Source organism: Nothoprocta perdicaria, unplaced genomic scaffold (assembly GCF_003342845.1).
Source record: "Nothoprocta perdicaria isolate Ctin4 unplaced genomic scaffold, notPer1 scaffold_20, whole genome shotgun sequence".
Lineage (NCBI taxonomy): Eukaryota > Metazoa > Chordata > Aves > Tinamiformes > Tinamidae > Nothoprocta > Nothoprocta perdicaria.
In genome coordinates, this window is record NW_020455205.1 from 4327720 (window position 1) to 4349623 (window position 21904).

Here is a 21904-nt window from a genome sequence, read left to right on the forward strand (position 1 = left end):
GCAAATAGATCTGACCTTGAGACTTTCTTGCTTAGACAAATAGAAAACTTTTGACCTAAGATCTTCTTTGCTCGGCTTATCTTGTTGAATTCCCTCCACAAATATACCAGTGAGAAGGTTTAGGTGGAAAAAAAAAGTTGTTATAGATAAAGCAGCATTTTTTCCAAACTGGCATGAGTTCACATTGAGGGTCCACAGACCCCTTAAACAGATTGCAGTACTGCAAAATTAGTAGCCTTGTCACATATAGCATAATCTGCTACAGAAGATCCAAAAGGCTGTGCTTACCCACACATCATGTGCACACATATACACACACATACACTCACACAGTGGCTTCCCCAAAAGAAAATCAGTTCTTTTTCTTTTCTTTCTTTGTTTTTTGTTTTGTTCCTGTAGAATTTTTTTTTTTTTTTCCCCCCTCCCGAAAGCAACCAAATTCACCCTTTTAACTTCGGAAAGCTGATGTCAACAAACAGTCCTTTGAAGCTCTGCTCTCCTAGGCTGCTCCTCTCTGCTCTCGCCGGCGTTAGGTTGTGCTGCTGCTGGAACAGGGGGTGCTTTGTGTGCTGCCAATGCTGTGCGCCGGGCTGCTGTTCTCGGAGGCTGGCGGCGACGTGGGGACCTGCTGTCTTCCGGCCGTTTCCCCTGAGGGAAGGGGAAGGAGGAGAGGAGGGCGGGGGAAGAAGGTTGTTCATTATCACAGAAAACAGTTCCTTCCAACTCGCCATCTCCCGGTGGCTTTTACTTCCATAAAATTCATGTCTTGGGTGACAAATCTCAAGCAGAATAGTCCTAAATTTTTTATTAGACTCTGCCACCTTAGTGTTGCTGTGCTAACCGGGAAAGCAACACTGTTTGCCTCAACATTTTAAAAAGCAGCTGGCAGAGCCCATCTAGAGAGATACTGTCTATCTTCTGTTGTCAGCTGTCCCTCAAACGGGCCTTGCTACATGGCTTGGATTGCTATTTGTTTTATGGAGAAAGGCCAACAAAACGCAGAGTTTTGTTTTAATATCAGATCATGGAGCACCATGTTTACTAAAACTGAGAAGCTGCAGCTGAAGTCAATGTTCTTCTGTCAGCTGGATCCCACATATCCTGAGACGTGACTGGTTTTCTTAGTGTAAAACAAACAAAAAACAACAAAAAATAGACTCTCCTGCAAGTTTGACCTGATTTACTCCGTAGGAGGTTCCCCTACAGTCCCACAACGAGTGCTTTAGTTTCACAGTACCACAATACGTAGCTCTAGCTTTTATAACACAGAACAATTGTCACCATTTCTTGTTAACTGTTTACTGACAATAAATGAGAAGCTGTTCGCTATCTCTATTGCCAAATCAAGTACTCTGAAGTTATAAAAAAACAGATTTGGGACCCCTGTAAAACCTAGGTCTTGTCTGCTTTCTTCACATCCCTTTTAGACATATACCTAGACTCCTGTAGAAAAATCTAGCTCCTACTTGAACGTAAGCAAAGATTGCACCATGACACGGTGCAAGCGCTCGCTCCGGTGACAGGCTCACTGCTGGATGTGCACACCGCGTGCCGGAGGTCTCCTCGTTGGGGACAGGCTGCTTCCTCCCGCAGGAGCTGCTCCGCTGCGCCCGGCCGCGCGCCCAAGACTCCTCTGGAATGCGCGGCCCGGGGAGGAAGCGCCTTTAACGCTTCGCATCTCGGGCCAAAGGCAACAGCCGCTCACAGGATGAAGCAGTGGTACTTCTGCAGGCCGCTGCGCATTCAAAGGCCTGCCGATTGCTCACAGCAGAGGCTGCAGGCGCTGTTTGTAATGGAAACTGCCGGCCTCGCTGCTGGCTCACGCTGCAGCCGCAGCTGTGAGCACATGTAAGGCCCCACATTACATAGCTTTCACCTTACATCCCACTGGCTTAGGAATGAGCAGGAAAGATGGGATGGGGCAGGACAGAAGAAATACAAACTTGAGCAATCATTGCCAAGAGGCCAACGAGACGTTTAAGGAGACAGTTAGAATCTGGCTCGAACTCAGCCCTGCATCTTTCTGTCCTGAGCGATTCTGACTCTGCTTTCCGCAGTACAAATAGCTGAGCTGCAGATTTCTACTCACACGTAGCAGCTCAGCATCGACCCTCATTTATCTGCAGGGAAAATGTGCTTGACATTCATTGGAAACAGTTTTGTAGCTCATCAGAATAAACTGCATTAGAACGATGTCATGTTACCAGACAGTAAAAGCTTTCCTAAACCCAGCTCTCCTCGGTCCGCCTCGAATACAGCAGGACTCCTTCCTTTTGTACTAAACAGGCTGGGACCAGCAAACTCCCTTTCACTAACACAAAAGCAGTAAATCAACAACGACAAAACCAGAAAGCAACCAAACTGCTAACCCCTGCCCCCAACGAGGCTACAAAAAGCTGTCCGGGCGGATCGGAGGAGCTGCAGTTACTGGCGCTCCCTCAGCAGGGCCCCTCAGCAGCCCTGCCAAGAGCACAGGCCTGCGAAGGCAGAGCTGGCCCCGATTCCCCCTCCTAGCTCTTATTACAGTTTCACTGTCACCCATTTTACAAACCACACAACTACACATCGCTTTGCATCAGCCACAGCATATCAATACGATCTGTATATATTCAATCATAAATTCATTTATAAGCTAAACACACATGCTTTTTTTTTTTTTTTTTTTCTTTTAAGGAAAAGCAAGAAGCAAAGCCCCAGTAACGCTGCCAATCGAGCGGCACTGCCTGCACCTCTCCACTGGCCTTGCGAGGAGTCCTGGGAGGTGCCGTCCTGTCAGCCTGAGGTGACAGCCCTTTCCCTCAGCAGCAACTCTCTCATGCAATTGCCTTCTCCTGTGCCTCCTGCTTCTATAATATTACCATCATTTCTGATGTGCCACTGTCAGTTTGTGAAACAAAGATAAATCTTCACTGTGCTCAACAAAAGAATCCAAATCACAGTGAAATGAGAAGCACAGTCCAGTAATTATATTTGGCCTGGCTGATTTTTACCACATCTTATTTACTTATCACGTAAGTAACCTCTAAAAACACTTTAAATAGAAAAGAATATTCATGAAAAGTGCTGAAGGAAATGTGGAGCAAATTATGGCTAGAGAGGCACATTTCCCTCCCCCTCCATCTGCTTTCTTTGTGTAAACAGCTTCATGTATCTGATGTTACTGAACCAGAGCTCCTCAAAATGGACACGTCTCATCTATTGACAGTAAACAAGCTTTTACCCATCTGAATGCGACAACATGCACTTTATTATTCACACTTAGGAAAGCTGCCAGTTGTACTCCCTGTCCAGGAAGTCTGAATGTTTGCTTTTCTATCTCCATTTGCCAAATATAATTGGTTGCTATGTCAGTTTATTTTAAATCAGATCCCATAAAAAGGAGAAGTGGGGGAGGAGAGATGCTTTTAACTTCTCAAATTTTGGAACATTTTATCCTGTTGGGTTGGTACACTGTCTGAAGAAAAGCACTCTTTTAAGAGACAGTGGTGATTGAATCCATGCAACACAGTGTTGAGCTTATATAGTTGGGTAAGTTTGCTTGTTAACTAATCAAACTGTGTATGTTCTTTCTTAAGCACAGTCAATTGTCCCCATTAAGACAGACATTGCATCTGCAGATATTTACACAGTTAAAATTTGAAGGGTTTCCCCATCCATGTATAACTGCATAAGTTTTGTTATGCAGAAGAACTGCGTAAGTTCTTCTCAAAAGCCCCAAGTAAATCTGGGTCATTGTAGCATATCTTCCTCATTTTCCCTTTTTCTTGGACTCTCTACACATAGAAATAACACTGCTGGGGAAAGCTTTCGGTCACCTTTCAAGTCCTTCAATCAACTGCAGAAAGGATTTAAAATAGAGGCCTTTGCCAGAAATATAGGCTAATATTCCTCTTAAGTTCTAACAACCATGGCTTCCTCCTCTCTTTCCCCCTACCACCTGTATCTTACGACACCTGTACTCCACAATGGACTGTTTCAGAGATTCTGGAGAACTCTGGTATGCTAACAGAAATTCCCTGGTTGTTTTCACTACTGAATTCAGCAGAAGTCTTACACAGGGAAAAAAAAAAAATCAATAACAAAATAAAACAACCCCCCTCTCCGCGACAATCCTGGCTCAATTTTTTGAGATAAACTTCTAGTTACTTTGTAGTTCTTCTCTCCTATCAGTTGCTTGGGGTTTTAATGCTAACAATCTATTAAGATGAACAAAGGAGCTCATTCATGCAGTTTCCTCCATGCCAGAGCCAGTCTCCCAAGAGAAGCTTACTGATAAAAAAGTGTGTCAGCAACCCTTCTCCCTGCTGGCCAAAGGGTGTTCTTTTACTGCACTGCTTATAGAGCTACAGCAGAAACACCTTACTGTGCATCCCAACGTGACATTGTCCACTAAAAACAGTTTTGTCCATGCTCAAAGGCTTCCTGCAAACTCTTAGCATCATCAAAACACAAATTTAGAATAAATTCCTATTTTCCAGCTTCTGTTCTAAAACACGGATTGGAGACCCAGTGTTACTTAAAACAAAAGCTGAGATTTTACAGCACAAAATTCAACGAAGAATGCATTCACTAAGTGCAAAATACAGCCACTTTGGGCATGATGCTAATCACCCATGTTTTGCTTTTTCGTATTTTAAAATAATCTTCATCTGATTGAAATGATTTCGCGTCAACTAGATGATCTTGTTTGCCACAGCAGTTGTCCCCTAAGAGACTGTCCCCGCCAGAGCTGCAAGTTCTGCCTTGTTGATACAAGTTATTATGCATGGAAAAACTGTGTGCATAGGAACACCAGCCGACTTCAAGAACCCTTTGAAAATCCGACTCAGATAATTTTCTTATCTCGTCTGTGATTCTCTGATCCAATGAGTTACAGCATTCTCCTCCTTTCTTCTCTTCCCATTTACTACTCTAGCCTTTTTCTTCCCTTATTTTTCTGCCCTTTTCTCTATTTGTACATGGTAACTATGGCTGGTGTAGTTTGCTACTATAATTCTTACAACAGAACTGGTGTAAGTCCCACTGTTACTGAAGGATTTATTATAGTAGCTATCCAGTGATCTCATTATATTTCTTGTCATGTTATGGTACTACATCATGTTGTGGTACTGCAAAAAGTTCAGCACAGTTGATATTTGACATATAACATGCATCTACAGATGTTTCTATATATGAACAGAGATTCAGTATCCATGAACACAAGACCAAACAAATTTAAAAACTATTTACAATTTTCTTTCTTTTTTTTTTTCCCTCCTCTAATAAAAGCAACCTATTTGGAAATACCATCTCAATTTACACATTTACCCATTCGAATAGCACCTATGCTCCTTCCAACTACTGTTTCAGTAGTATGTGAGGCAGCAGTATACTACTTGCACAGATTATCACAACCTTCACAGTTTACATATTTGCTTTGAATTCCAAACAAGCTTCAGACACAGCTGATGCATTCAGGAGCATTAAAGTGCTTATACAGAGTTGTACAGCCAAATGGAAAAAAGTGTTTTTTTTTTCCATATTAACATAAGCTCCTGGGTCATAATATTTACAGAAGCTCTGACCTGACAAGGCCAGATTCAGAGTCCTACACACTTCCAGGAGGTTATGGAGATGGAGAGAAATCCACAGCAGGCCAGGGAGAATTTCAGGCCCTTGGAGCTGCACAGGTTGGGAGCAACCTCATGCTCTCCCCACCTTCCAAAGCCCTTGGCAGGGTCCTGCAAGGTCAGGCATGTGAAGAGCTGCGAGTCTGGCGTGTTACAGGGACCCCGAGATACCCAGAGCACCCATGGGCAGCCAGGGTCAGATTCTGTGCCTCAAGATCCCATCTTGGGATCTGCCCAGTCTTGGTCCTTAACCACGCTGCAGATTACATGAACAGAAATCTGCCTAAACTCCCTCTTCTTCCTATTACATTATATTCCCAGTAACATCATTTATTATGGAAGAAAAGCTGTTACTGAAAAATTATCTATGCATAAAGGTTGCTCTAACTCAGCCACTCCTGGTTATTCTTTTTTTAAACAATGCAAATTATTGCTTGGACATAAGAGAATGGAAATCCTTCTTTTATTTTAGACTTCTATCCATTTTTTTCTAACTGCTGAAGAATAGAGGGATAAATAAACAACCTGGGGCATAACATCGATATAATCAACACCTAAGAAATATTTTCAAATCTAGTTTGAATATTGAAAAAATGTGTACATAAATGTGGCATCCTTGTAGTCATTTGGCCCCTTTCATGTACTTATGCTCACCGAGTTACATCAATCTAGTTTAGTTATATAAAAATGGTCTGTGAACCAAAGGGGATCCATTAACTCAACTGTCAACTAAATTCCAAATACAGAGATGTTACTGATGATCATGCACAAGCCAGAAATACTCTGTTTTACTCTCAGGTCCCAGGTGAGATTTCAAGGCTAACATTTAATATTCTTTTAGCAATTTTTAACATCATGTTCATAAGGCATCATATGTCCCTTCAGGGAAGGGGTGTATGCGCATGTGCTGATACATACCATCAGGCTCAAGCGAGGAGTTGCTGGAAAACACCCTAATAAGAACGGAGAGCAAAAGAAGAGGGCAGGACTGCAATTGTGGGCACCCCTTCTCTGCCTCCCCTCCTTGCAAGGTTCAGAGCAGGCTGCATCCCTGCGGGCAGCTCTGCAGTGAGAGCCCCTTACTTACCCGTGTGGGAGTAGATGAACCACAGGGCGCCGGTGAGCAGCGCTCCGATGACGAATGCGGCGAAGGCGATGCCCACCACCGTGACGGTGTCCAGCCCGTAGGACACGGCTGCAAGGGCAAACGGGACACCATGAGGACTTCTCACCTCTACTGACAAATACAGTTTGATAAAGCTTCGCCCTAGCGCTTGCATGGATTTCATGGAAAGTTGCGTTTCTCTCTTTTTCATACTAAATTAAGTACCATTTTAAGGAAAAGATTAGCAGATTTGCATGAAGAAAACCAAAGTGAAGCTTTCAGGGAACATGAAGAACTGTTCCACATCACAAAGCAAAACCACAGCTCAGCATACCCAAATCCTGAAAATACGGCAGAAATTAAGCATGTTCAGCTGGCTGTTAATAACTTTCAATTAATCTACCATTTAACTGAAAAATATGCTTAAAAAATCTGAGATTTTGGAAAAAATATGCTTTTTATTTCAATGTCCTGACACTCATGCAAACCTCCCCCATCTCCTGCAACTTCAGTTTGAAATCTAGGTGGAGAACGGAACTGCTCTTGAGAGTGAATTGATGCCAGCAAAAAAGTCAGCAAAAACATAAATAGAAACAATTGTTTTTCACATTTGGCAATGCTTTCATTAACTGAAATTAATTCCAGAACACAAAAATAGAAGCACACACATACAAAATCACTTTCTAGGGGAGAGGCCCTTTACAGTACCATTTGAATGGTAACAGCATCTGGTTTCTGGATGTGTTGTGCTGAATGTTAACTGCCCAAACAGAGAAACTTCTGCCTTTTGTGGGTTTTTTTTTTTTTTTTTTTTTCCTTTTTCTGATTAGAGAGACTTCAAAATCACTCTTCCATCAATCATTTAGGAAAAAAATTTCTTGCAAAATTATTTTCTAGTTTCAGTATTTTTAATGTCTCCCAGTACACAAAATGGCTTAGACCAGTGAATAACATTTTACTGACTAAGCTGGTCAGGAAATGAACAAACTGGATCTTTTCAGTAGTATCTTTCAGTGGATTTCAGTTCTCTAAACACAACCAACACCCTAGCTATACACAAATAACTAGAAACCTTCCTGCATCCAACTGATATCCCAATGGACAATGCACAGCCTAGCAGCTCCTGAGATCCTCAGTGCAATTCCCTTTACAACAAATGTATTTTCCTGTGAGTTCCTGTTGACAAGGTCCTTGAGGACCTGCTTTTAAGTGCCAGCAATCAAATCCTCATGGAGATGGAGAAACTCAGCCAAATTAAGGCTAGTTTTTTTTTTCCTCCTATTACTTACATGAACTTTTTTTTTTACTTTTTTTTTTTTTTAAAGCACAAGACACCAGCCCAGAGTCCTGTTCTCTCTTACCAAAAAGAGAGTCACATGGAGACAAGCATAATCTCTCATTCTTTTTGCTATTTTGAGTGAATTTAGATCTGAGTCCCAAAGATACAGGGAAAAAAAACTAGCTTCTTCCCATTTTCCTTTCTAATTTCCCCATGTCTCCATTCACTCTCGGTTTTAATTACAGCTCTTCCTTATCTTCCTGTTTTCTTACTGCCTTTAGTAACTTTTCTTTCCTCCTCTCCCCTATAAAATCAACTTGTGCTCTCAAGCAAGGCGGTAGCATCTGCAGTCCTGCAGTGGGGTCCACATACGTGTCTGTCTGTCAGACACTGAACACGAGCTCTGGTGGAGCACGAGCAGCACCAAACCCAGAGCAGTCCAACACCCCAGCACAAGGGGCTGCATTGCGGATAAGGGCAGCAACTGAACCTAGTTAAAAATACAGTTCACTTTGGAGAAAAAGCAGAAAAGAAAACTCAATGAATTCAAACCAATTCACAGATCTCATCTACAGCATGACCCACAGGTGTTGGTGCCACACGTGATGTGGCCAGCTGCTTCCAATAGTGGGAATGAGCCTTGGGGTTGGATACATGAGATGGCAGTGGTTCCAAAACTCTTGTATTGAGAAGCTTTGGCCTTGGCAGACAAAGGGGAAATAACACACACATCTGCAAATTAACTCCCTCAAGGCCAAGACTCTCAAAGCCAATATTTTATCATAGACATGTTTTCCCAAGTGTGATTTTCACATACACAAATGATCACGGCCTTTCTCTCTAAATGGGAACATCCCTAGCAGCAGTACAGTCAGAATTCTGCTCTGAGCTAGAGTTTAACAAACACTATAATTCAGAAAGTGGAAATATAATTTTCTTTGTTCATCTATTAACTTCTCAACAAAATTTTAAGACTTAAAAGGTTTACTTACGTGGCTGTCTCACATTTGGCTTTAGAATGGATGGATCTGTTTTGAAACGAAGAAACATTTATCAGACAGAGCTACATATACAACCTAGATAATACGTACGCAACCTTCAGGATCTTATCTAGTAGAAAGACATTATTGTAACTTTTATAGACTAGCAACTTTAGGAAAACCATTTTTGAATTCAATAACCTGCATCAGCTTATAAAAATTCCATTTATTTAAGATTCCCTTTGCTTACTCTTCAGAGGAACATATATGTGTCTCCAGCACAGCCCAAGCAGCAACGTTTTGCTGGCAGATGTGCAGCCTTTGCAGTGCTCCCCCCGCAGCTGTCACCAGCTCTGCCCTGTGTGCAACCGTGTGTGGAGCCCGACCCCACGGCCAAGCTGCTCGGAGGCGACTGCCCCACGTGATGAGTCCCCAGTCACAAACAGGGGATACCAGCTTGCTAAATCACCAAAAGGTCAAACAATGACTGTCGCCTCCAAAGAAAAGCAGGCATTATGATATGATAGATTGCTAAAAGGGTTAAAGTTACAAAATGTTAAGTGTTAAAAAACGAAGATTTTTTTTTCTGTCCGTTGCTTTATTGGCTTCTCTTCATCTTTCTTCAAGACTGCCATCTCAACTAGAAGAGTCAGAGACCCTGCTTTCTGAACCTGTTTGGAGAGCTGCAGTTTGCTTTCTGATTGCTCAGTAACTTAGGGATCTCATTTAAATTCTGGCATATCTGAGCACATTCAGTGCATCACCTGCAAAAGGATTTGATGAGACAATGTCCCAATGCCTGCTTTTGTATCTTTAGCCACTGAAAAAGTAAGTCTAAGTGCTAAGTAAACATAGTAACTATAAAAACAGTAACTGAAATGTATTTTTGTTTAGAGTGTTCTTTTACCAAAACTATGCTTCTAAATGTTCAAATTACTTTACAGTATGAAGAAACAATGAAATTGCTAGGCATTTCAGAAGAACACCCATTTCCTAGCATTTAAGTGACTATCTATATGCCTTCCACTGAAGTTACTAAAAAAAAAAAAAAACCACTGAAGTACTACAGTGCAAACAGAAGCAGAGTGACAAGCTTAAGGCACTTCCAGTAAGTTCTACTGCTATAATGTAAGCAAATGACCTGGTAAGCTACTATAAATTTCTAGTAGAAGAGCTATTCTCATATAGACACACAATTCTGATTACAGTCAATGAGAGTCACAAGCTTGAATAAACAAAATGGACACCTCTGCAAAGACTGGTTTCTTCTGACTTTCAAAACGTTATCAACACAACTTTGAGATGAGAGCCTGCAGCAGTAACTCAAATAATATGGCTTACAACAGCAGAAGCTGTCCTGTTTATCCAAAAGAAAACGAAGAGCACCACCTCTGTGATGGGAATTCTCCTATCCAGTAACGTGATATAATTTCTCCTCCAGATCTTCGGTTCATATATTGGCTAGCAATGACATTTAGCTTTTAGAAAGGGGCTGTTTGATTTAGTGCAGAACAACTGCACAGCAACTAAGCTACGTTGTTAATATGCCATTTTGTATTACATCTGGAAGCTGGGATATGCAGGGACATTTCCATCAAACATCCCACAGTTGGGCTGAATCATCCGCAGTGCAACAAAACGCTCTATTGCCCTGTTGTCTCGTAACTAGTCTTTATAAATTTAGCTCGTCTGTACACACTGAGAGCTTGTGCTCCCCACAAAGGCAACATTCTAGGAGAAGTCCGAGTTGGGAGCTGCACACAATGGCCCTCACATCCGAAGGGAAATGGAGCTCACAGCATAAGTCTGTTTATTGAAGGATGAACTTCAGTTGTAGGATTTACTCATTCCCAACAGAATAACCACTGAAATAAAGTGGGAGCTCTGCAAAAAGGCAGAGCACAGAATCAGGCCCGAAGCACACTTTTAATTACACCACATTTACAGATGAAATACTTGCTTTTAATTCTTTGAGGATTTGATCTGCGTTAAGCAGAATTTTCTAAAAAACACAGACCAACTTGCAGAGTTCAATACAAATAGTTGCTGCTTGCATCCCTTAGCAAGGCTGCACGGTGCTATATATCATTTGGAGACTAAAAAGCATGTGCTGCACAACTGAGGTTACAGAATTTCTGATCCTTATTCCTTAATGCTTTCGGAAAAGCATTCCAAAGTTTCAAGTTTCCTGGCACACAACTGGGTGATTCTGCGGTCCATGTAAAGCCCCTGAAAGTTTCTAATAGCTTAGAAGACCTGAGAGGGTTCTAGTCAGAGAGTAAGGCAGCCTGTGGCTGAACTACTCAGGCCCAAGCTGAGAAGGGCTCCTCATTCCTAGTTACACTCTTAATCTCCACAGTATTCACTGGAAAATTAGGAACCTAAAGAGAAACCAGGGCACAGATACTTGTACCCCTGTCTTAAATGGGCTGGTGATCATGTCACAGGAACAAAGAGTTCTTAAGCCAGCTTAAGTCATTTCTTTCATGTTGGTAGCACTTCAGAGCCTTCTAAAGTCCAGGTTCTAAGGTTTCCTATTTTTAATGGTTACAACAACAATTAGATAAAAAAAATTCATTAGAAACATCAGAAGATGAAAGCGTCACTCCCTCTGAAACAGATGTAGATAAAAGGTATTTAAAAACCCCTACACAAATAAATGCAGCTAAAGCACAGCTAAAAGGCAAGTTGTATAATACCTCAAATGTTTGCAAAAACTCTTAAATCTATTGAAAAGACAATCAATGCAAGAATAACCGCAAACTAGAAAAAACAAACAAGCAAATAAACAATAACCACACAATCCCCCTCACACATATTAGAATGGTCAAGAGAGATCCCTATCTCAGTCTGTTTCTCCTTGTTCTCTCCCTGACCCCATAGCTTGCCAAATTGTTTTCTTTTTCCTTTTTCATCCTTCTTCCCTTCTTTCTCCAGGCAGGAGGGGCTGTGTACCCCAGCCTGGCTTGCTCAGCTGCCATCCCAGCAGGAACAGGGGGTGCTACCCCAGCAGTGGTGGGTACTGGTGAAGGGCAACACCTAACGTGCCCCTCATCTTGCCATCTGAGAACCCCTACAGCTTCCACAAAGCTGCTCAGTTGAGTATAGTCTTGAAGGCTATATAATCAAAGAAGCCTCCCCAGCATGGAGCTGAGATACCTCTCCAACTCTCGTCTCATTTTCTTCATGTTCTGATAAACTAACAGGTTGCTTACCACCACAGGAAGACAGATACTGCAGGGAGGAGAGCCCTGCTTTCCATCTTTGAACAATAATAAATTGCTGAAGTCTCTACATTGTTGTATTCACAAGCATCAAACCCATGTTCTTGAGCGGTATGGTGTTTCTTTCCTAATGCCTGGCAAAACCACTTTTCAGAGGTCAAAAAAGATGACCAACAATAAACAACTAACAATAAAGAAAATGGCAACCAACTACCACGACGGTTACCGTCAGGGAAAAAAGTCTGACAAACACTGTGAGATTATGCAACTGCACACACTTAGAACACACTTTTTTACCTCATTTCAATGGGTTGCATGCTACATAATAATAATATATATCTTAGAATGCATTTGCATACCTTCTTGTTTTACTTCATAAGTTACTACTGCGAGGGGTTTGGTGAAGGTTTTCTTGTTATGCATCATGGCCAAGATCATATCCACGTTGAGCGAGGTGCAAGCTTCATCAGGAGGAATGCACTGCAGGTGGAAAAAACTGTGTGTGAGGTCAGAGATTCACTCAAACTATCTACAATGTCTGTAGAAGCAGCACTAAATATTGCTTGCCAAAGAGAGAGAACTGAATGTTATCAACAACTTAATGAAAATTAGCTAGAAAATGTCTTGCAGTCCAAATGTCCTGTAACTCTTGGCCTTTAAAATCTTGAGCCCAAGATGCCCATTACAGCAGTTCAAACTAATCAGTTCTCACCAGAACTACTATCTGAAATTTTTCACCCAGCTAAAAGATCTGATAAAAAGAAAAATTACCTACATCAGAAGTTTATGCAGAAATAAATTACTGACCTTAGGCAATCCTTGAGTATCTTTGTCTCTGTTCGTACACAAAGTCAGCTCGCAGTGAAGAAAGAGCAGGGAGATGTTGAATATTGGTTTAAACACAAAGCTAAACCGTTTTTTATCCTTTTGTGCATGTGGTATTGGAAAGTTCACCTTCTCGATGCTGTAGAATTTAACAGATTCATCTTTTGGACAAATATTTTCTATAATGGTGTAATCAGACATTCGATCCGGATTTGAAAATGGGGAAACAAAGCATGTTTGAATGGCAAAGCCCAAGGACCTATCAGCTTTAGTCACAGAAACCTGCAACAAAGAGGAAAAGGTGGTAAGATCTCAGAAATTATATCTTAAATCACAGGTTTCATTAACATTTTCAACAACTATTAAGCTGTTTTCCAGTGCCACTTCCAAACAAAACTATTTTGAAGGCTGAATATCCAGGGTCAACTATTAAAGTGAAAGTCAGAAAATATTTGGTTTCAAAAGTTACTGCTTAACAGCGTAACCATGCGCATATACAGCCATCTCTTACCCTTTCAAAAACAGATGAAAAATCCAATCTGGATCTGTAATATTTAGTGAATGAACGCTACTAAGGCCTGAGGAGCCTGGGGAAGGGGACAGTGTGGCTTCCCTTGTAAACATACAATACTACAAAAGTAATTAGTTACATAGTCTTCGTATCTGTTTCAAATTTTACTTCAGGGAAAAAAAGAAAAAAAAAAGAAAAAAGGAAAAGCAGCACACAACAAAACCCACCCCCAGCCAACATAGGAATGCAGAGGCAGTCGAGGTCATGGTCTGATGTGTGGGTGGCATTCCTGGACTGAGGGGAGAAGGCAAACTACTGAAAAGCTGTAATTTTTTTGTGCAATGATCCTTTTAGTTTATTGCAAGTCTGAAACTCCTATACTTTTATGAAAAGCAACTATGGCCACAAACTTTCAGGGCACTGATGTTTTTCAGCTGAACTGGAATAGAGACAAGAAGGGCCCTCCAGTAATCAGGAAAAAAATGAAACAGAATTTGTAACAAATGAAGCATGTCCCTCTTCAGAGGCAACAGGAGCTTGTGTCCAATCATTAACAAAGCATGATAAAAAATAATTTTCCTAGCACAGATGTGCCTTAACTATGTACCTAATCCGTATGTGCTTCATGTATATTTAATGAAGAGTCTGTCCAATTTTCCTGTGGTCTACAAAGACCATTTTGGGTGCTATGAGTTGTGCAGAGTTCCAGCATTTCTTTTTTTTTTTTTTGGTCTTAATTAAAGAGTAATCAAATTGGAGACATAAGTGACGGTCTGAAGCATTTAAGCCAAGTCAGACCACCTTCTAAAAATGCAGAAATAGACAGTGATGAATGAAGACCAAGCCATGGATACTGACAGACAAGCAGGTTGATGGTGTAAATTAGTTATAGAACTAGTTATGGGGATTATGGTCATGAATTATGGCGCAAGAAGTTTATTGATTATAGTAAGTAAACATTTTAAGAATAAAAACAAAACAAAAACACAACACATCCTTTGTGTCAGTTAAAGATGGTATCACAGAAGTCTAGATATGAGACATTTTCCACTGTTCAAGAAGAAAAAACAAGAAAAAACTTGTGCCAGGACAGGTGATGAAGAAATCAGAACATCTGTCTGAAAAACAGCTCCAGCACCAGACAATCCAGAGGGCTTGGAGCCATAAGGAGTCATCCCAGAATGCTAAAGGAAGTAGCAGATTTTGTCCAAATGAGAAAATCATGTGTCTTTTATAAACATATTCTTACCGATTGTGAAATGCTTCATTTTTGCTTCAACTTTAGTAAGTAAACAGCATTGTGTAAAGACTTTTAGGTAGAAGACAGAGAGGCAACCGAACATTTACAGAACACAAAATACACTACCAGCAACTAAAAGTCACATGTTGACACTGTTCCCAAATCTACTTGCTGTGGTAAGACTGCTAAAAACACCTAATCTCTCTAGAGAGGCCTTCACTGATGATACAGATTTCTTTTTAGTTCTGAGATTATTGCATGGTCAAAGTTCCTGTTATCTCCCATTATTGTTCAGCTAGTATTTTATTCAAAAAAAGGAAAAAAAATGAACAAAAAACCAAAGATGTTGTCTTTCACTGTCTATCTGCTAAGAGGTCTGAAATAAACGCAATGATTTTTTTTTTGAAGGGTAGGAAGCAGAAAATGGCTCCAGGGAAAGATAACATAAGAGAGCAGGATTGTGGGAACAGGAGTGGGAGAGAACCATCTGGGGCTACAAGACCCCTACTTCTCTAAGCTTCCATCAGACAGTATCTTGGCACTGTAGAATACTACAGAGACTCAGAAAAACTCATCCATGATGAGCTCTCCAAACGAATCTTGTCCTTCTTTGTTCAGAGAAGCAGCAATCTTTGTACTGAGAGTTACACACTGAAACAATGATGCCCTAGCATCAAATGAGACGCTATCCTTAACCTGTGTAAGGCAGGCTCACAAAGAAACCAGCCTGCGCAGGAGAAACACAGGCCAACACTGTTTGAAGGACAATGAAGAACACCCATTTGCCTGCCTTACCACCCCATTGCTCAGAGACACCACAAGCTGTATTAGCTTTGTAACCTGGGAACACCAGCACTTAAGAGGAAGATGCTTGTCATTGCTTCTTGCATCTCTATAGCCTTCAAATATGCTTCAGCTGTATTTCTCAAAACAATATCCCAAAATCCCCCCCACACCCTGCAAAATGTCTTCACCGATTTGAAAGCCATTTGCAGTTATTTACCTCTACATATATTGGCCCATTCTCAGCAACAGAAAACAGTTCTTGGGATGGAGCAAGGAACAGATCTGTTTTGTACAGCTCCATGTTGAAGGTAACGTTGGTGACGTGTCGTTCAGGAGGCCAGAGCATGGAAGGACTTAAAAAGGCTCTATCATTCTCCAGCTGGTTCAATGTGCAATTAAACTGAAATAACAAAACAATACAAACACACCTGGAGTCAGGAACAGCAGGTAACTGGGTAAGGACAAATTTGGAGCAAATAATCTAGGTGCACTCACACTCCATCAACTTTGTAGAACTTTTCAACAAGGTCACAAGGAATAAGTGAAAAAAAGTAAAAATCAAATTAATTAATAACTTAATTTCTATGGTAAGTGTACTACAACAGGCATTTCTCTACTGCCAGGTGCAAAACCCAGAGTAACGTACCGCGATTTCAGGCCAGCTCGAGAAAGCAACATCTCCCTCGTCGGCATCTCCTGGAAACCCGTTATCCCCTGACTCCAGGTCGTCGTCATCGGAGCCGCTGCTTTCAGCTGGTGATGACAGCTGAATGACAATCTGCACAAGAGGGATTGCACACACACAATTAGGTGCTAGCTGAGCACTCCATTCAGTTATCTTCTTTCTTCAGAAAAATGCAAAAGTCTAAAGGAGGGAGTCAACTAACCAGGTGGGAAAGGCATGTCTTAAACAGCCCTGTGTTGAGCAGTCAAGATGACACAGGTTACACTTTAAAAGCCACAAAAATGCTCCACACAGTGCAAAGGCAGTCTGGGTGCTGCCATCAAAATGAGCACGAGACAGTCCCACTTTATTTCTGCTATTTCTCTAACCAACACTGGTAAGAAATGTCTTTTTTTCTGAAGTGCTTTTTCACACCTTATAACTTTGTTGACTCTCTCAAGGACAAGCATTAAAAGTTTTAGAGTTAAAAATTTTTTTCTCTCCTCCCCTCCAAATGCTAAAAGACACCCTACAAGTTATGGGCTTTGATATGGGTCTCTTTCTAAAGTCAGGTGCTATAGACTTGCCAGTATGGAAGAGCTTTAGACGGGCAGGTTCAGATCAGATTGCCTTAGCTGTGTTTGGGTTGGACTATAGACTATTCTTCATCTGCCAAGTTACTTCAATGCGCTGAAAAGCCCAGCAAGAGAAACATGTCATTGCTTCTTAATGCAGCTTAGCCGCGATGTATTCAAGTTCACCAACAGGGCCAGTCCAGAGGCAGTCTCTTGGAATCTAAGTAGGCTTCCTACTTCATTGCATCATCTCTTACACACAAGTCCTCAGAGGCCTTCCCCACAAACATCAGCTGACAGCAAATACAAAGTACAAAACAGAAGCATGTACAGAATGTACAGATAATGCCTTTTCCTCGCATTTTTGAGTTGTTTCCATCCCTAATAGAAAAAAACACCTGAAATAATTCAGCACGAATATGAATTAAATAATACTGCTCTGTGCAATCAAGACTCTGTTCCTGTCCCACCTTTCAGCCATACAGCTCTGTTTAGTGGCAGATACAACGACGCTGCCTAGGTCAAGCTGGGCAACTTTTCTGAGAATGGTTCAGCTGGTCCCCAAAGTGCAGCCATGCAGTTTTGTAAAACTGTACGACCCACCTCCTCCTGCTTTCTTTGGGATGCTATCCAACCACAGGCACACTGAAGGTGCAACCTTCACACAACTTTGAACATAGGGACTTTATCAGCAACTACATGTGAGCTAGACAAGAAGATTAAGATACCTCCTTTTTGCTAAGACTTGCCAAGTACAATGGCTTCCTTGTACCACTATGACGTGCAGCAGAAGAGAAAAGCTGCTCTTTGTAAAATACTCACAGAGTTAAAATAAACAATCTTGTCCAAGATATAGGCTGTTCGAGTCCCGCATTTGTTCGGCAAAGATTCCAAAATGAAATGGGTACCATTCATCCTGGCCTTGCAAGAAGGATCCAGCAGTGAGAGCTCTGTCCTTGTGTAGCCATTAGCCTGAAACAAAAACGCTTTGTAAGTGGCTGGAACCTCAGCTCAAGTACAATTGCAGCAGATCATTGTGCGAAGGGCAACTTCGAATACTCTTTACGACTACGGGTAAGAGGAAGTGAAGTTCATTGTACTGAGATCTAGGGAAGGTCAATCTCAAAATGCACATGACAGAGGGATAAATGTAACATGGAACACAGAAAACAACAGGATCATTATTAGTCTACTGACATAAGCTCTACTTCATCTAAAATGAACTAAAAAAGCTCTACGCTGTATCAAGCTCCCTTCCACAATACAAATGGCAACAAGCATTTCACAGCTGGTAGACAGCGAAGGCAAAAAAGAAAATACCACATAATGGATGAGGACCAGAGTTCCACCCTCTAACCTTCTGTTCCCTTAGCAGGGAATCTGTGTCTCTTCACAGATTCATTCAGGTCTTGCACAGCTATCAAAAGCAGGGACTTTGGGGATTAAAAACTCACACTGATGGTTAAGTAGAGCAGTTTTTGACAGAACTATCCCTGCAAATCTTTTACCAGAAATATCTCTACAAACTGTGAAGACAGAGAATGATCAAGAACTCTGGCCAATAACTGGGGGTCGGAGGGTGGGGTGAGGTGACTGTAAATCTTGGAATATTCATTTTCCACACAAAATACATCTTAAATGTTTTATCAAATCCTACTACAACATCACACTAACCTGCAGGGAGTCTTTCTCTACAGCTACTGTCATGACTTTGTCATCACACTTTATGGATAGAGCTACATTAGCACCACCCTGAACCTCCTGAGGTTCTTTGTGTTTTGGGAGGGAATGCACAAAGTCATGGTTTATTAACGCGTCTGCTGAATCTCTGGATGGGAAGAGTCCCTCTCCCACTGTGCCATGTCTTCCTCTGTTAATGTGAAAGGGAAAAGCCAGGCCCTCGCTCAATGCAGGATTCTTTGGGGCAGGCAGTGGACTAGCATCCAACAGTTCTGTCAGCTCTGGAGGAAGGGAATGGACTTCTTCATCATTCATCTCTTCTAAAAACAGGAAGGAAAAAAAAACATATTAGATCCTTTCCCAATGCTGTTCAGAATAGGCTCATTTCTCATCTCAATATTATCCAGAAGGCAAGCTCTTGAAGGACACCAGAAGCAGCATATTTGTACTTTCCAGGTAACTAGGCACATTTCCTGCACTAAGGGTTTAGCTGTTACTGAGGCATCTAATCTTGGCATATTTATTTCCTGCAACAAATCTGTATCACTAAGCACTGAAAACCAGCCTTGAAGAGTGAGTCCCATGCAAACAAAAAGGCAGCCATGAAGGTAAAGGAAACATCACAACCAACAAATGCACCATTTTTGTGCGGAGATAGCACAACTTCTATTACCTGCCAGCACAAAGACAGGCAACTCCACTATTGTGGAAGTATTTACAAAACTGGAGTGAAGTTAACATCAGAGTTAACTGCATGCTGAGTCACAGCACTTATTCCCTGACTTGCAAACAGTACTGCTCAATATTGAAATCTTAACCTCTGGCTCAAGCAGATAATTATCTGCAACCCGTAAGGGCACCACTGATAAAGTGAACATGATTATAAGCTTTGTAAAAAACAGCCAAACAATGTTGTCCATGTTCAGAATTAGTGCAAAGAGATGCAACTCCTCTGGCTTCAACCTATCAGGACATCTTTACGTCAGCAATGTCTTTGGCCAAATTATTTTTTTATGGTTGTATTTATTCCATTTGCTCAGACTTTTCTGGGGAGGCATTTTTGTCTGTAAACAATTTAAATGTTTATTTAATTGAATTAAGGAAACACTGTGTTCAGATTTTTGAAAGCCAAAGCTGGATTTATTAACTAACAAAATATCATTTAATTCCAGGGAATACTGAGTACGGTTGGCTAAAATGGCTTCTGAGTTGGACAAAGTTTAACTATCCATTCCCTAGCATTTCACAAACAAGTAACACTACTTGCTTGGAATTTTCTAAGCAGAAACCCACAGATATTTTTGGTATCTGGGGGGCATCAGCATCATTGATGTTGAACAGTGAAAGTAATACAGGCATAAAGGATAAAACCTGAAAATTAAGGTTTATACATCTTTTTTTGTATATGTTTTTTTGAAGTCTACCTTCAAACTTACCTGTATCTTCAAGTTGCAGATGGAAACGATTAGCAACAGGGGCTTTTGTGTAGGAAGTAACAGGGCTATAGTTATGCTCATAAGCCCACTTGATCAAACTCTCATGTGATGAGGGAATATCAGGTATTATTGATTTACTCATAGTCATGGATCGTTCTGTTTCTTTTCCAAAACCAATACTATTTGATGTCTGCAAACAAAGGAGAAAAAAAATCTGGTTCATGATTTACCACTTAAGGACATTTAAAATGGAACAGTGGTACTGACTGCTCATGCTTTGCTGACAAATTTCACTCTGCTAATAACAGCAAACAGATCATCTGGGAAATAAACTCTGCCACCTTGGCCACAGAACTGCTGCTCACATGCAGAAAACCACAGCCCTTCTCTTCCCCCTCCCTCCACCCTCTGACAGGCCCAACTTATTTTATGCAGTAAAATGAAGCAAAACAGCCAGAAACTGTCAATTCCTACATGAGAAAAAGACATATTTATAGTCATTTCTGTAATGCCATATTTTAATTTAAAAGCTGTTCACTGAAGTGAATTCTGAGTTCCAACAAAACTGATTTTTCAAATGTTCTCCCTCATTTATTTGGACAGGTTGGGTTGTAACTTTAATTACATCTGGGAAAAGTTTTGGACAAACCAGCAGTACTGAAAAGGGCAGCAGGACCCAATTCATGAAGTGGAGCCGATGCTGTACAATCAGCTGCAACTGAGGTTACTCTACGCGCCACTTGGTGGGCTTGAGCCAGTAAATACTGTGCGTGTCCTGCAAAATGCTCAACATGCTAAACACCACTGTCGTAAACGCTGCATACAGTGGTGAGAGTTCTCAACTTTTGCCAGCATTTAACTACTTGAAAGACAATATATATTTCTACACATTGAAATTAAACTTTATGGGCTATGGTATTTTCTTCCAATACACTGATACAAACTCACAAAAATACACTTGCCTTCTAAGCTTTATTATTTTATGCATTATTGCTTATTGAAAAAGCAGCCATGAAAAACAGACAAGTCAGTTAGCTTTCATTTTACTATGACTTTTGCAAAATTTCTATTTTTGTTATCCAAACTGCAAGTCAAAAGGATACTGCAGACATCTCCAGCTGTCAGGCGGACACACACAGAATATTCACTGGTGTTACACTAAATTTTAAATGTTTAGCATCTTAAACACTCAAGGCTAAACATGTAAATTTATATATCACCACCTCAATATTACTCTTACCACAAAGCAATCACTTTCACAGCTACAGAACAGGCTGAACATTCTCAGCTCACTAAAGGGCACAATGACCCACTTCACAGGGATTCCTGCAACGGGACATGTACTTTCTGCATGTGGATTATATCACTTCACGCTGCACAATCAACACTGTTGCTTCCATGGCTGGTTATTTTCTCCATTCTTTATTTTCTTAATCTCTGTTGGTTTCCCTGTTATGTTATCAAACCTTAATCCTCTCCTGCTATGGAACTTTGAAAGATTTACAGCACTGATCCCCTTTTTTTCCAGCTCATTTTTGGAGACTGGTTAGACAGGCCTTCTACTTAAGGTTAAAAAACAAGGTTACATTTTTGTACTTGCTTCAGAAATACTGCTTTGAACAAAGAAATGAACAAAGTTTATAGCAGACCTGACGAAATGAAATAATTTACCTCTTTCCCCCTCTTTCCCTCCCTGCCTCATTTCTTCCTGACGATCCTATCCCATGTTCTGTAAATATCCAAAACTTCAGAAGTTCAGGTTGCCCAGTGTGTGCGGCTTGTTACTACTTCTGTCACCAATGACCAACAAAGGCCTTTGAAGATGAGAAAAAGCAAACAGGAGGTGTTCCAGTTACACGGCCTTATTACAGTTTTGGGTCAGACAATCTTTTATTTTTCACCGATACAAACCTGAACATGATTTACTGCACATTTTCAAACTCCCAGAAATGTGACTGGTTGGAATTAACACTCGGGCCCAGTTTTGCTG

At 41.0% G+C, this 21904-nt stretch overlaps 1 protein-coding gene across 4 annotated transcripts in view; it reads right to left on the minus strand.

The window, feature by feature from the left end:
• Nucleotides 1-461: 461 nt before the first annotated feature.
• TGFBR3 (transforming growth factor beta receptor 3) overlaps nt 462-21904 on the minus strand; it is a 111667-nt gene continuing 90224 nt past the window's right edge. For all 4 annotated transcript variants that reach the window (XM_026037878.1, XM_026037880.1, XM_026037879.1 and 1 more), the window contains 10 exons: nt 19915-20104; nt 18473-18798; nt 17621-17770; nt 16206-16337; nt 15777-15959; nt 13005-13304; nt 12557-12677; nt 8986-9021; nt 6697-6804; nt 462-648 (listed from right to left, as the gene is read on the minus strand). In XM_026037878.1, coding sequence (XP_025893663.1) covers nt 530-648; nt 6697-6804; nt 8986-9021; nt 12557-12677; nt 13005-13304; nt 15777-15959; nt 16206-16337; nt 17621-17770; nt 18473-18798; nt 19915-20104 — 1665 coding nt within the window. In that variant the 3' untranslated portion in view covers nt 462-529. The remainder of the gene's footprint in view (nt 649-6696; nt 6805-8985; nt 9022-12556; nt 12678-13004; nt 13305-15776; nt 15960-16205; nt 16338-17620; nt 17771-18472; nt 18799-19914; nt 20105-21904) is intronic.